Source organism: Catharus ustulatus, chromosome W (assembly GCF_009819885.2).
Source record: "Catharus ustulatus isolate bCatUst1 chromosome W, bCatUst1.pri.v2, whole genome shotgun sequence".
NCBI classification, from domain to species: Eukaryota; Metazoa; Chordata; class Aves; order Passeriformes; family Turdidae; genus Catharus; species Catharus ustulatus.
Window position 1 is genome coordinate 3375786 of NC_046261.2, and position 12794 is coordinate 3388579.

At 45.9% G+C, this 12794-nt stretch overlaps 1 protein-coding gene across 3 annotated transcripts in view; it reads left to right on the forward strand.

Moving 5' to 3' along the window:
• The window catches only part of LOC117005069 (zinc finger SWIM domain-containing protein 6), a 255440-nt gene that overhangs the window by 223482 nt on the left and 19164 nt on the right, over positions 1-12794 (forward strand). For all 3 annotated transcript variants that reach the window (XM_033076307.1, XM_033076305.1, XM_033076308.1), the window contains exons 11-12: positions 1267-1424; positions 2896-3059. In XM_033076307.1, coding sequence (XP_032932198.1) covers positions 1267-1424; positions 2896-3059 — 322 coding nt within the window. The remainder of the gene's footprint in view (positions 1-1266; positions 1425-2895; positions 3060-12794) is intronic.

The window sequence follows — 12794 nt, forward strand, 5'->3', positions numbered from 1 at the left end:
CCTGAGTATTAGCCGCATTTCCGGTTTGGGAGAAAAATCTTAGTCAAAATGGTGCGGCTTGTATTCGTGAAATTACTGTATTCTCTTTTTGCATATATAAAGCTATATGGAGGTGTCTCAGTAGTACTAGGGAAGAAATTTGACTCTTGATACAAAACAGAAGGGAAGTATCTTTTTTCATATTAACATGCACATTATTATTGGTAGACTACAGTTTAAGGACTTTTAAAATTACTTCATATTTTAACAGAAAAATGTCTTTTGGTATGTCTGAATTTATTGCAAGGTCAAAAACCTTATGACTTGCTGAATATCCTTCTCCCTTACTTTGGGCGTATGCAAGTGAAGAAAGTATATTCCAAATATTGGAAAATACTTGCATGTTCTCAGTATGATAGAGAGCTACTCTACTTTCCTTTCTGAGGACGGGTTCAAAGACTGAAATAAGGCAAGGGGAAAAAACTTCAACTTTATGGATGATGCAGAAAGTCTCTGCTGCTTTAGCTAGTGAATGGCTGTCATGGTTTAACCCCAGCCAACCACCAAGCCCCACACAGTCACTTGCTCATTCCCCCACCAGCAGGATCAGGGAGAGAATCCAAAGGGTAGAAGCAAAAGAATTCCCGAGTTAAGGTAAAGACAATTTAACAGGTAAAGAAAAACACAAGAACACAAGCAAAGCAATAAATTAATTCACTGCTTCCCATAGGCAGTCAGGTGTTCAGCCATCTCCAGGAAAGCAGGGCCCATCACGCACAACGGTGACTTGGGAAGACAAACGCCATCACTCCAAACATGTCGTCCCCTTCCTCCTTCTTCCCCTCACTTTATATAATGAGCATGAGGCCATATGGTCTGGAATATCCCTTTGGTCAGTTTGGGTCACCTGTACCAGCCGTGTCTCCTCCCAACCTCCCATGCACCCTCAGCCTTCTCGCCAGCTTGGCAGTGCAAAAAGCAGCAAAAGCCACAAATCCAAAACATAGCCCCATACTAGCCACCATGAAGAAAATTTACCCTACCTCAGCCAAAACCAGCAGAATGGTTTAATTGTTCTGTGAATTATTACAGATGCCTACTGATGTAGGCAAGTTTAGCAAATGGACTTTTAAGATTCCCCAAGAAAATAAGTGGTTTTCTAATCTCTTTATACTCAAAACTGCACATTTCATAAACAAGGTCAAGAGTTCTTGCCGCTTTAGTTTTGCTTATGAGTAACCTAATATAATAATGATTTGATGGAAGAGTATTTCTTTCTTATTCCAGGTTGCTAGTATTGGAATCTATGGCTTCTTTGGGAGATACGTCCCGTCCGCACCACATTGCATCAGTTGTTCCAAACCGGTATCCCCGCTGGTTCACCCTAAGTCATATTGAATCCCAGCAGTGTGAACTGGCATCTACCATGCTGACAGCAGCCAAAGGTACGTTGCTGTCAATTATATACTCAACTATGTGTATGCTTTTAATATTTCATTAAATAAACAGATTATAAAACTTGTGTTTAGGAATTCAAATTGCAGTCTGACAGGAACTTGAAATGGGAAAACCAAACTGAACTGACTTAAACCTCTCAATTTTCTAGAAAAGTGGTTAAACTAGCTAGATAGATTTGATACTGATGAGACAGGTTTTTGTTCTTCTGATGCAGTATAGACTATGAAACCCAGGAGTAGACAAATTACAGTAAATTCACGAATACAAGCCGCACTGAGTATAAGCCGCATCTCTGGGTGTTGGCAAACATTTCGGTTTTTGTCCATAGATAAGCCGCACCCGAATATAAGCCGCTCTGTCGTTCGCAGCGAGGACCCGCGTGCAATTAGTAACAGAACCGCGGGAGGGCGGGGTTTACTGGCTGAGCTAAGGCTGTGCAGGCTTGGCCCGCTAGGGGCCGCTGACGGGGCCAGGTGGCCCAGCCCGGTGCTGCCGCTCGGGGCCGGCTGCCGCTGCCACTGGGCTCGGTCACCCCGGGTCGGCGCTGCCCCGCGGTGGCAGGCAGGGACGGAGCTTCCCCCGCTCCTACGGCAGCGGCGGTGGGCAGGGACAGAGGGACAGAGCTTTCCCGCACCTGTGGCGCCGGCGGCGGGCGCGGACAAAGCACCCCGCCTCCTCCCCGGGCCGCGGCAATGGCTGCGCGGGGCTCCCGTCGGCTCCCCGAGACGCGGCAATGGCGGCGCGCACTTCCCCCCCCCTCCCCGGACCGCGGCAATGGCTGCGCAGGGCTCCCGTCGGCTCCCCGAGCCGCGGCAACGGCGGGCCCCCCCTGCGTCCTCCCCGGGCCGCGGCAATGGCGGTGCCCCCCGCCCCCCCCCCCCCCCCGTCCTCCCAGAACCGCAGCAATGGCGGCGCCCCCCCCCCTCCTCCCCTGGGCTGTGGCAGAGGAGGGAAGAAGAGAGCTCTCCCGCCTCTCTCCCCGCCCCCCGTGCTGCCTGCAGGGAGCCAGGGCAACACGGTAACACTGTAACAATTGCGAAATGCCGGCTTTTACTGGCAGGTGCTTGGCTCGGCACTCTGGCTGGCACATCTGGGGTTGTAAATGTCAGAAAATTATTCACATATTAGCCGCCCCCGACTATTAGCCGCACTTCCGGGTTTCCACCAAAATTTTTGTCAAATTGCTGCGGCTTGTATTCGTAAAATTACTGTACTTCTAAAATTAAGAAATCGGGATGACTTTTGGCCATGTACTACACTAACACCATCAGGCACTAGAGGAATTTGTGATCATTGTATCTTTTGTTCATGTAATTTCATTATGGAAGGTTTCTAAAATCAAAATGTGCATAACTGAAACAATGTACTATTTCGAAGCAAAGGCAAGCTCAATTCTAATGCATTTCTGTATGTTTTGGAAACTTGTTCTGTTTTGGTGATTCTGTTTACACCTTGCAGGTGATGTTCAGAGGCTGGAAACAGTGTTAGAATCCATTCAGAAAAATATCCACTCCTCATCACACATCTTCAGACTTGCCCAGGATGCATTTAAAATAGCAACACTCATGGACAGTTTGCCAGATATCACTCTTCTGAAAGTTTCTCTGGAGCTGGGCCTTCAGGTACTTCCTTTGTTCATTGTTGCTACAGTAGAAGACCGGAATTTGACCCTGTGTTGGGGGGTACAGCTATTTAAGTCACTGAGGAGCCTCTCAAAGACCCTCTTTGGGCTTTGTCTGCGATTTTTTGATTATGTTTTCTGATGTAAAGCACCGTTAACTGGTAAATACAGAGCAAGGATCTGTGCAGTCCCTTTGTGCCACTTGAGTGGAAGAGAGAGCTTGGAGCAGCTGACTACAGGGTATTCCTCTGTTCAGGGGTAAGAAAGGACCAATGCAATGGGTTTGGGAGTATATGTACGGATGGCTAGAGAGCAAAATTATTCTGCTTGCCAGAAATAATAGTATCATAGAATAGTTTGGATTGCAAGGGATGTTTAAAAGTCATCTAGTCCAACCCCCTTGCAATGAGCAGGGACATCTTCAACTAGATCCGGTTACTCAGAGCCCTTTCCAGCCTTACCTTAAATGTTTCCAGGGATGGGGCATCCACCACCTCTCTGGGCAACCTATGCCAGTGCTTTACCACCTTCATTTCAAAAACTTATTCCTTGTATCTAGTCTAAATCTACTCACTTTCAGGTTAAAACTGTCAACCCTTGTCCTACTGTTACAGGCCCTACTAAAAAGTCTGTCCCTATCCTTCTTATATGCCCACTTCGAGTACTGAAAGGCAGCAATGAGGTCTCCCCAGAGCCTTCTCTTATCCAGGCTCAACAGCCCCAACTCTCTTAGCATTTCCTCATAGGAGAGTTGTTTCATCCCTCTAATCATCTATACGGCCCTCCTCTGAACTTGCTTTTGCAGATATTTTCCATGGTCTTGGGAGGTTTCTTGTCATTCCTCCCATTTTCCCTTCCTTTACCTCTAATGACATTTAGTCTCGGTGCTTGATGAATTACTAGAGGAAGCCAAGGTCAGTCATAATGATCTGTTTCAAGGCAGACTGTACCAACAGCAGCCCTCTCACTTCTTTTGTCAAATCCTGCACTCCACAAGCTGTGGGATGGTTATCTGTATCAGTCTCAGCTTGATGTGTGCAAGAATCTCAGATCAGTTTTCAGGCTCTTATGAGAGACTTCTCAGGTTGAAAGGAGACAGATAAGGTTTAGGTATCTGGAGTAATATTGCCTTACATTGATGAATCTTTGAGTTTACACAGTTCATTTCAACAAAAAATAAATCTCTTCATCCCTCTTTAGGGAGTTCTTAAAAACAAGAAAAAACCAAAACTCAAAAAATTCAAAGATCAGAAAGCCATTTATTACTCTGATTCAGTAAACAAAAATAAGACTTCTAGGGAAAGAATATTATCCTGGTTGCTTCTCATACCAAAGAAAGCTACTATTTGACTGTTCTAGATTTTCAGAAGCTGAGGTCAGAAAGCTGAGATTGTGTGCTTTGTTAGCCTTTCCTATTCTGAAGATTGCTGTGGAAATCAGCTCTCTTTTTTTTCCTACACATCACGTTTCTGGCTTAAATGTTTGTTTACTTGAGAAAGATCCTTATGATTGACTTGAATGTCACCTCAAGCATTTACTAAGTATCATTTAGTGGTAGCAGCAAACTTGGGATATTACTGTGTTCATGAATACCCCTGTGTGGATGATGGTGTCATCAGAATGTCTTCAGTAAGATCTAGTGAAAGAAATATCATGAACCTGTACTTTCTCATAAATCCAGTGTTTGGAATAAACTAACGTAGAATATGTCCACTGTCAGCCCCAAGCTTACTTAGGTGTTTTAAAAACCTTAAAGGTAGTTTCCTTTCCAAAAGAAAGATGCATATCAGTTTTCTGGTAATAACTCACAGCTATAGATTTCTGTTGAGTTTTTCATGGGTCTGGGTCTTCAAAGAGACAAGAGCAGTTGTTGGTTGCTGTAAAGTTGTTTATTGCATGAATACATCAGTCTTGAAGGCAAAGAGTTCAGAGTAGTAAAGTCCATGCTAAAAGCTTTCTTGCATAGACTCCCGAGCAGAAGCAGCAGCAACTCCCTGGCATTTCTTCTTCTTTTTCCTTTTTCTTCTTCATCTTCTTCTTCCATTTCTTCTTTTTCCTTTTTCTTTTTCTTCTTCAATTTCTTCTTTTTTTCTATCACCCCAATACAGGGGATTTTATTCATAAATCATCCAATCAGCTAAAAACACAACTCTAAAACATTCTTTCTACACCTATCAGAACTTAATTCTAAAGTACAAAAGTAGTGTCAGTTCTTACACATAATTTATATATATAGTTCTATCTAGTCACATAAATGATTCTATCTCTTTTATCCAGAAATGCAAGCAATGTTCTGCTACATTTTTGTTATGTCTGGAGCTAAGTTACTGAACTTTAAACTAGGCTTTAGGGCTTTTTACTTTCTTAAGGCACTTAAAGTATATTCCTACTAAATTAAAACTTACACTTCTACTTCATATCTATGTGGCTTAATATATTTTAATTTCTCTAACGGCTTTAATTCAATCCCTGCATTCTTTTCTCTCTCTGAGGGACTCAGAGAGGCTTCTATTTTATACACTCCAACAGATTTCTACAGTAATGTTTTTCCTGTAGAAGTCTTACAGTGTCATCCATGTCTTCAGTGGCCTACAGATGCTTTCCCCTGTCCTGCCTCCCTACCTAATGGCAATTAGATTGTCTATGTTCACTATCTAGTAAGACTGCTTATGACATCTGCCCTATAAAACTCTATTTCTCCTCTCACATGAAAAATTGAACAGCAGTGTCCTCACCAGGCCAACTTGTCATTGTTGGGCTGAGGAGGTGGTAACAAAAATTTCACAACTCTGTCACTGAGATTTCCATGACAGAAAAGCCTCTTATATTGATCTAGAGTTGGGAGTAATATTTGGACTACTGGGTTCTTTATCCCTATTTCCAATGACAGCATGTGTTATATGATTCAGCTGAGGGAAGGCATTTAAACTAGCTGTGGAAAATGTAGCCAAATGGACATGGAGCATCTCAGGTGTATTCTGTCCTTCAGAACCATACTGATGCACTCTGAGATCTGCATGTACAGGAGGGACTTCTGTTTCCATTTTCCTGCTGCATGCTACATCTGTGTCAGTATTACCACACACCTACAGACAGGAACTGCTGAACAAGTTAGTGCAGGTTATCGCTTGATGCCTATTTGGTGAGTGTGCTGGTTTTAACACCTGCCAGAAGTTAAATTCCAAATAAGCCACCTCCCTTCCCTCACCCCACCCAGTAAGGGAGGGACAAAAGCAGACTATTGTTTGAGATAACAATTTACTGAAAGGTATTAACAAAAACAGGTTTCATATAAAAACAACAGCATGACAAAGTTTGCGGCAAGGTTTACTCTGCTACTTACTAGATGGATTAAACACACAGAGAAAAAAGCAAACAAAAATCAAAAATCATTCCATCAAAACCAAAATAAACCCAAAACAATCTACATGGAGGCTGGAAGGGGAAGGGGGAGCAGACAAAAGGATAGGAAAGGGTAAAGATAAAAAAGAATACAGTCTAAAGGCCTAACAGCACTTAATTTAACTTAAACTTAGCAGCACTTAACATCGTTCAACTTAAACAATTAATTAAGTCAAAGAATTTAGCAAAGTATTCATAGAGAATTTACTATACCACAACAGTAACTCACAGGCCTAACTTACAAATCTAATGTACTTGAGAATCTAGGAGAGCAGCATTCCTGGTACATTTGCTATAGCATATTCACACTCTCACACACACAGTCATAAAGTCTGTACAAGATACCTGTGAAAAATTCCCATCTAATTCAGTGAAATACTCACTTCAGATGCCTTTGCATCTTCTCAGCAGGCAAAGGATTGAGCTTTGAGGAGTGGGAGTATCAGCCCAGGATATATTGTCATCATTTGGGAATCCTCTGAGGATAGCAAATTTTAATTCACTGACTCTGAAAGGCTCCACTCAGTGGGAGATTGCTGGTTGCAGCCCACTGCCATCTGGGGAAGCTCAAAGGCTCTCACTTTAGCCTGGTGTTTATAGGCCCACAAGACAGTGGGCTTTGGTCATCATAATTTTCCATCCTGGCCTCAATTCAGGTCAGTAACTTTCTTTGAAAGTTTGAGAAGAAAAATATTATTCACTTTGGTTGCTATTGCTGGTGAACAAATTATGTTTCTTTAAGAATGACTCTATGCAGCAGTGGGGGAAGATGATGGAAAATTCTTTTAGCTATAACACTGTATTGTGTCTGACTGAGGTAAAGTTCACAGCCATTACAGTGCTGTGCTTTGCATTAGTAGCTGGACAGGTGTTGATAACAGACCAATGTTTTGGCTACTGCTGAGCAGCACTGTCCCTCTGACATTCCTTCCCCCATCAAAGGGATGAGAGTGGGTAAGATCCTGGGAGGGGACACAACCAGGCCAGCTGACCCAAATTAGCAAAAGGGGCATTCCATACCATATAACATCAGCTCAGAAATATAAAGCTAAGGGAGAGAGGAGGAAAGGGGTGCATTCATGATTCCTCAGTGTTTGCCTTCCAAAGAAACAATTACATGTGCTGAAGCCCTGCTTGCCAGGAAGTTTCCGAACATCACTGCTAATGGGAAATAGACATTGGTTTTGTTTTCTTTTTAGTTTATGCATGCACAGAATCTTCCTTCTTTATTTCTTTCACTGTAATAAAACTGCCTTATCTCATCCTGATGGTTGTTCTCCATCTTATTCTCTCCCATCTCTCATTGGGAAATGAAGTGATAGAGTGACTTAATGGACACCTGGGACCAAGCCAAGGTCAACCCTCTACAAGCACAATCATGTATCATCCCTATATCCATGGTTAATGCTTAGTTTGGTACCATGCAGTGCTTAGTGCAAATGCCAGAGATTATGTGGCCTTGTGTTAACTCCCTACATTTGTGACTAATAGTCCTGTGCTAGCTAATACTTCTTTGTTTACTTATATTAGTGATTAATATGTACTTATGTACTGGCAGATATCTTAGTTTTGAGAACACAGATGGAGTGCCAGAGCAAAGAATAAGAGAAGTGCATCATAACCTGACCACATATTTGAGATACTCTCAAGAAAAGAAAATTCATCAGAAAGATCCAGGACCATTAAAGGGATTTTGAGGAATGGGATGTTCCCAAATGACCACCAAAGACCCTCCAAAGACCCCTACTCATATCCAAATAAGTTCACATAAATAATTAGCATATATGCATGTATTCAGGAAATGTAATGAATATGTAATAGAAATGTAATGAATATGTGCAGGAGAGTGTAAGCTTTCTTTTGTCTCTGGTAGTTGTTTTACCAGGACCTGAGAGTGCTAATATCAATCAGCCTTCTATCAGGAGCTTACATTAGTCAGCAGAGAAAGACTGGAGGCCTTGCTTGATGCATTCCACAAGAATCTTTATTTCATGAGAAGGGTGTCAAGCAGCATCCCCAGAGACAAAGGGGAGACAGTCATATTTATAGGTTCAAGAGGGATTGAAACTACAGCCAATAGAAAAGTTATACACAAAACAGAATCCAATCTAAGTCAAAAGTTCTAAAGGTAAACTGACCAATTACACAAACTAATTTCTAACCAATTATCTTCCAAGGTGTTAGGAGAGTGACCAATTTCTTAAGGAATTTGGCTCAACCTTGGTATCTAGGAGACCTTATCTATTAAACTACAGTAATTTCACGACTATAAGGCGCACCCTTTTGACTAAAATTTTCCCTGGAACCCGGAAGTGCGCCTTATAGTCCGGTGAGGCTTATCTGATGGACAAAGTTCAAAAAAATTGCCTACCCGGAAGTGCGAGCTGCGAGCCACGGGGGGAGCCGGCAGGGCCATGGTTGCCAGGTGGAGGTGGGGCGGAGCAGGGGCGGGCACGCCCCGGCCCTGTGCAGGCGGAGCCGCCCCTCCAGAGGCACGCCCGGGCCCCGTGCAGGCGGAGCCGCCCCTACACAGGCACCCCCTGGCCCCGTGGAGGCGGCACGGCCCCTACACAGGCACGCCCGGGCCTCGTGGAGGCAGAGCCGCCCCTCCACAGGCACTCTCCAGCCCTGTGGAGGTGGAGCCGCCCCTCCACAGGCACCCCCCGGCCCCGTGGAGGCGGAGCCGCCCCTCCACAGACACCCCCCGGCCCCGTGGAGGCAGAGCCGCCCCTCCACAGGCACCCACCGGCCCCCTGGAGGCGGAGCCGTCCCTCCAGAGGCACACCCCGGCCCCGTGCAGGCGGGACGGCCCCTCTAGAAGCACCCCCCGGCCCCGTGCAGGCGGAGCCGTCCCTCCAGAGGCACGCCCCGGCCCCGTGCAGGCGGAGCCGCCCCTACACAGGCACGCCCGGGCCTCGTGGAGGCAGAGCCGCCCCTCCACAGGCACCCCCTGGCCCCGTGGAGGCGGCACGGCCCCTACAGAGGCACGCCCAGGCCTCGTGGAGGCAGAGCCGCCCCTCCACAGGCACCCTCCAGCCCCGTGGAGGCGGAGCCGCCCCTCCACAGGCACCCCCCAGCCCCGTGGAGGCGGAGCCGCCCCTCCACAGGCACCCCCTGGCCCCGTGCAGGCGGAGCCGTCCCTCCACAGGCACCCCCCGGCCCCGTTGAGGCGGAGCCGCCCCTCCACAGGCACCCACCGGCCCCCTGGAGGCGGAGCCGTCCCTCCAGAGGCACGCCCGGGCCCTGTGCAGGCGGAGCCGCCCCTCCAGAGGCACCCCCCGGGCCCCGTGCAGGCGGAGCCGTCCCTCCACAGGCACCCCCCGGCCCCGTGGAGGTGGAGCCGCCCCTCCACAGGCACCCCCTGGCCCCGTGGAGGCGGCACGGCCCCTACAGAGGCACGCCTGGGCCTCGTGGAGGCAGAGCCGCCCCTCCACAGGCACCCACTGGCCCTGTGGAGGCGGAGCCGCCCCTCCACAGGCACCCACCGACCCCGTGCAGGCAGCACGGAGGGGCGGCGGCCATGCCCCAGCCCCGCCGGACGCAGGCGGGCCTGGGGCCCCGCGGCACCGCCCCTGCCAGGTACAGGTGGCCCGGGGGCCAATGACTGCCGGGTTGAGGCGGGGCCTCGGCCAGCAACCGCGCGGAGGGAGCTGGGGGCGGAGCCTCGCTGCAAAAAAAAAGTGCGCCCTATAGTCCGGTGCGCCTTATCTGATCTACAAAGTTGCGAATTTTGCCAACTCCCGGCGGGTGCGCCTTATAGTCCGGTGCGCCTTATGGTCGTGAAATTACTGTACATGCCAGGGGCCAGGGGAAGATGGCTTTGGAGGAATTGTATCATCCACAGGAGAGAGTAACAGACTTCTGAACACCAAATCAATATGATTATGCAAAGCCAATTTATTGTTTACATTTAGTCCTAATTATACACTCTAGAACTACGGTCCACATGGTCACACATTATTTGATTGGAGAATCCCCTTGTCCATGGATCTTGCTCGAGGCCCTCCAGGTATGCCAATTGGTCACTTGTCCAGGTCTTCGCCGCCCACCTTTATCTCAGGTCTTCTAATCTCGGCATCCTGTTTTTCATTCCCTTCTCTCTCGATTTAGCATAGTTTATGTTTCAGCAACCTTGAAGGGTCTCAAAACAAGTTACAGAAAAATCCCCAAAGTTGTCTCCCCTCTGCACCTGTTATAAACATGGTTCTAAACTAAGAAATATACCAAAACAACCAAGCATAGGAAAGTACAGCAAAGTACAGAGAAAAGCATCTAAACAGCAAAATATGAACAACAATAACTAAATATAGTTTGGCTGGAGCACACAATCCGAACCATGGCCTGGACTTGTTCAGACATGTCTAAGGCCCAGATTTGTCCAATATTACTACAAATATGTATTAGTTTCATTATATAACCAGGTCTGTTAGGTTGCTGCTTATGCATGCGTTGAGGAGAAATCCCCATGCATCCAGTGCTGTTAATAAAGTAATATCTTTCTAACCAAACAAATTGGTTGGAGAACTTATTTCCTAGTTTTCGGTGAGAGTTTTGTAAAACTTCTGTTTTAAAGTTTTGTAACATGGTGACATTTTTTAGTACTTCTAAAGGAATTGGAAATCCTACCAAGCAGGAGTTATACATTGATTCTACCAAATTCCCTGCACTTATGCAAAAGGAGGATGAATTCATCACTTTCCTTGCCAATAATGCCCAGATGTTTGTGTCTTCCTCTCACTGAGGTAACATGGGCTGAAGACCATCGGCATTAGCCCTTGATATTCCAGTCCATAAAACTACAATTTACAAAATTAATGTCTGATTAACTTGAGGTATGTGGGTCCTATGGCTTCAGCAGTCCTTTCTGGTGCTGATGATGGCTTGATTTGTCTGTAGTAGATCCACAAATCTACTCCTTGTACTTTCAGAGCAATTGGCAGCACTTGATATGGTTCCTTCCACTTTTGTTGGAAAGGTTCTTCAGTCCAGGTTTTGAGGTACACCCAGTCTCCAGGTTGGTAAGGATGGGCTGCGATGTCCAACATCCTGGGTATTGCCAGCACAGCGTATCTGTGGAGAGAAAACAACACCTTCCATACGGATATAATGTATTCTGTTAGACTCTGATCCTCACTGATTTGGATATTCCCCTTGCTTTTTGTAACCTGATATGGTCGCCTGTACAGTATTTCCTATGGGTTCACCTTTTCCTTGGATATAGTTCTAATTCATACCCTCAGTAAGGCCAAGAGAAGGGTGTCTGGCCTTTTAAAATATGATTCCTGTCAAATCTTGCTAATTTGTCTCGTTATACCCTGATTCATCCTTTCTACTTTCCTGCTTGACTGAGGTCTCCATGGGGTGTGCAAGTTCTATTTCATCCCTAACGTTTTAACTGGGCTTTGTGCTATTAGCAATGAAGTGCAAACCTCTGTCTGATTACATTCCCACTGGCATTCCACATCTCAGGATAATTTCCTTCAACAAAACCTTTACCACCTCCCTTTGTTGGTGCGACAAGGGAAAGCTTCTGGCCATCCTGAAAAAGTATCTACCAGTACCAATAAATACCTGTACCTTTTTTTATGTGGAAGCTCTGCAGTCTATTTACCAATAGTCTCCTGGACAATTTCCTTTCTTATCAGTCCCAGGTGTAGGCTGTATAATTTCATGTGTATTGTTATTTAAACAGGTCTGGCACTTTTTAACAATGCTTTTCATGATACCAGTCATTTGTACCCTCAATACTTGAGGCTTCCCTGCTTCTACCATAGACTCTATTCCTCAATGAGTTACCTTATGTTGTTCCTCTGTGATTTTCCTTATAAGATGTTGGGGAATTATTACCTGTTTGCTGGGTGTTATCCACTGTCCTTCAGGACTCTTTAACATCTAACAATTTTGCCAATTTCTCTTCTTCAGCCCGATAATTGGCAACCTCCTTGTCCAAATGCTGATATTTCTCGGGTAAGGCTAATAGGATGTTCCCACCAGCAGCCTCCTTGGCCACTTTATCAGCCAGAAAATTTCCAGTATTTCCTGGGATCTCTCCAAATTGATGAGCTTTACAATGCATTATTGCCACCTTTCAAGGTCGCTGGACTCCCTCTAACAATCTCTGTATTATTTGTCCATGTTTCACCAGGGATCTCTGAGAGGTTAACAGCCCTATCTTTCCAAATGGCTTCATGGGCATGGACCACTCCAAAAGCAAATTTCGAGTCAGTCCAAATATTAAGCGTCCTATCCTGTGCGAGCTCTAACACTCTCATCAGTGCAATCAGTTCTGCTTTCTGAATCGATGTGTTGGGGGTTAGGGCTTTGGCTTCTATTA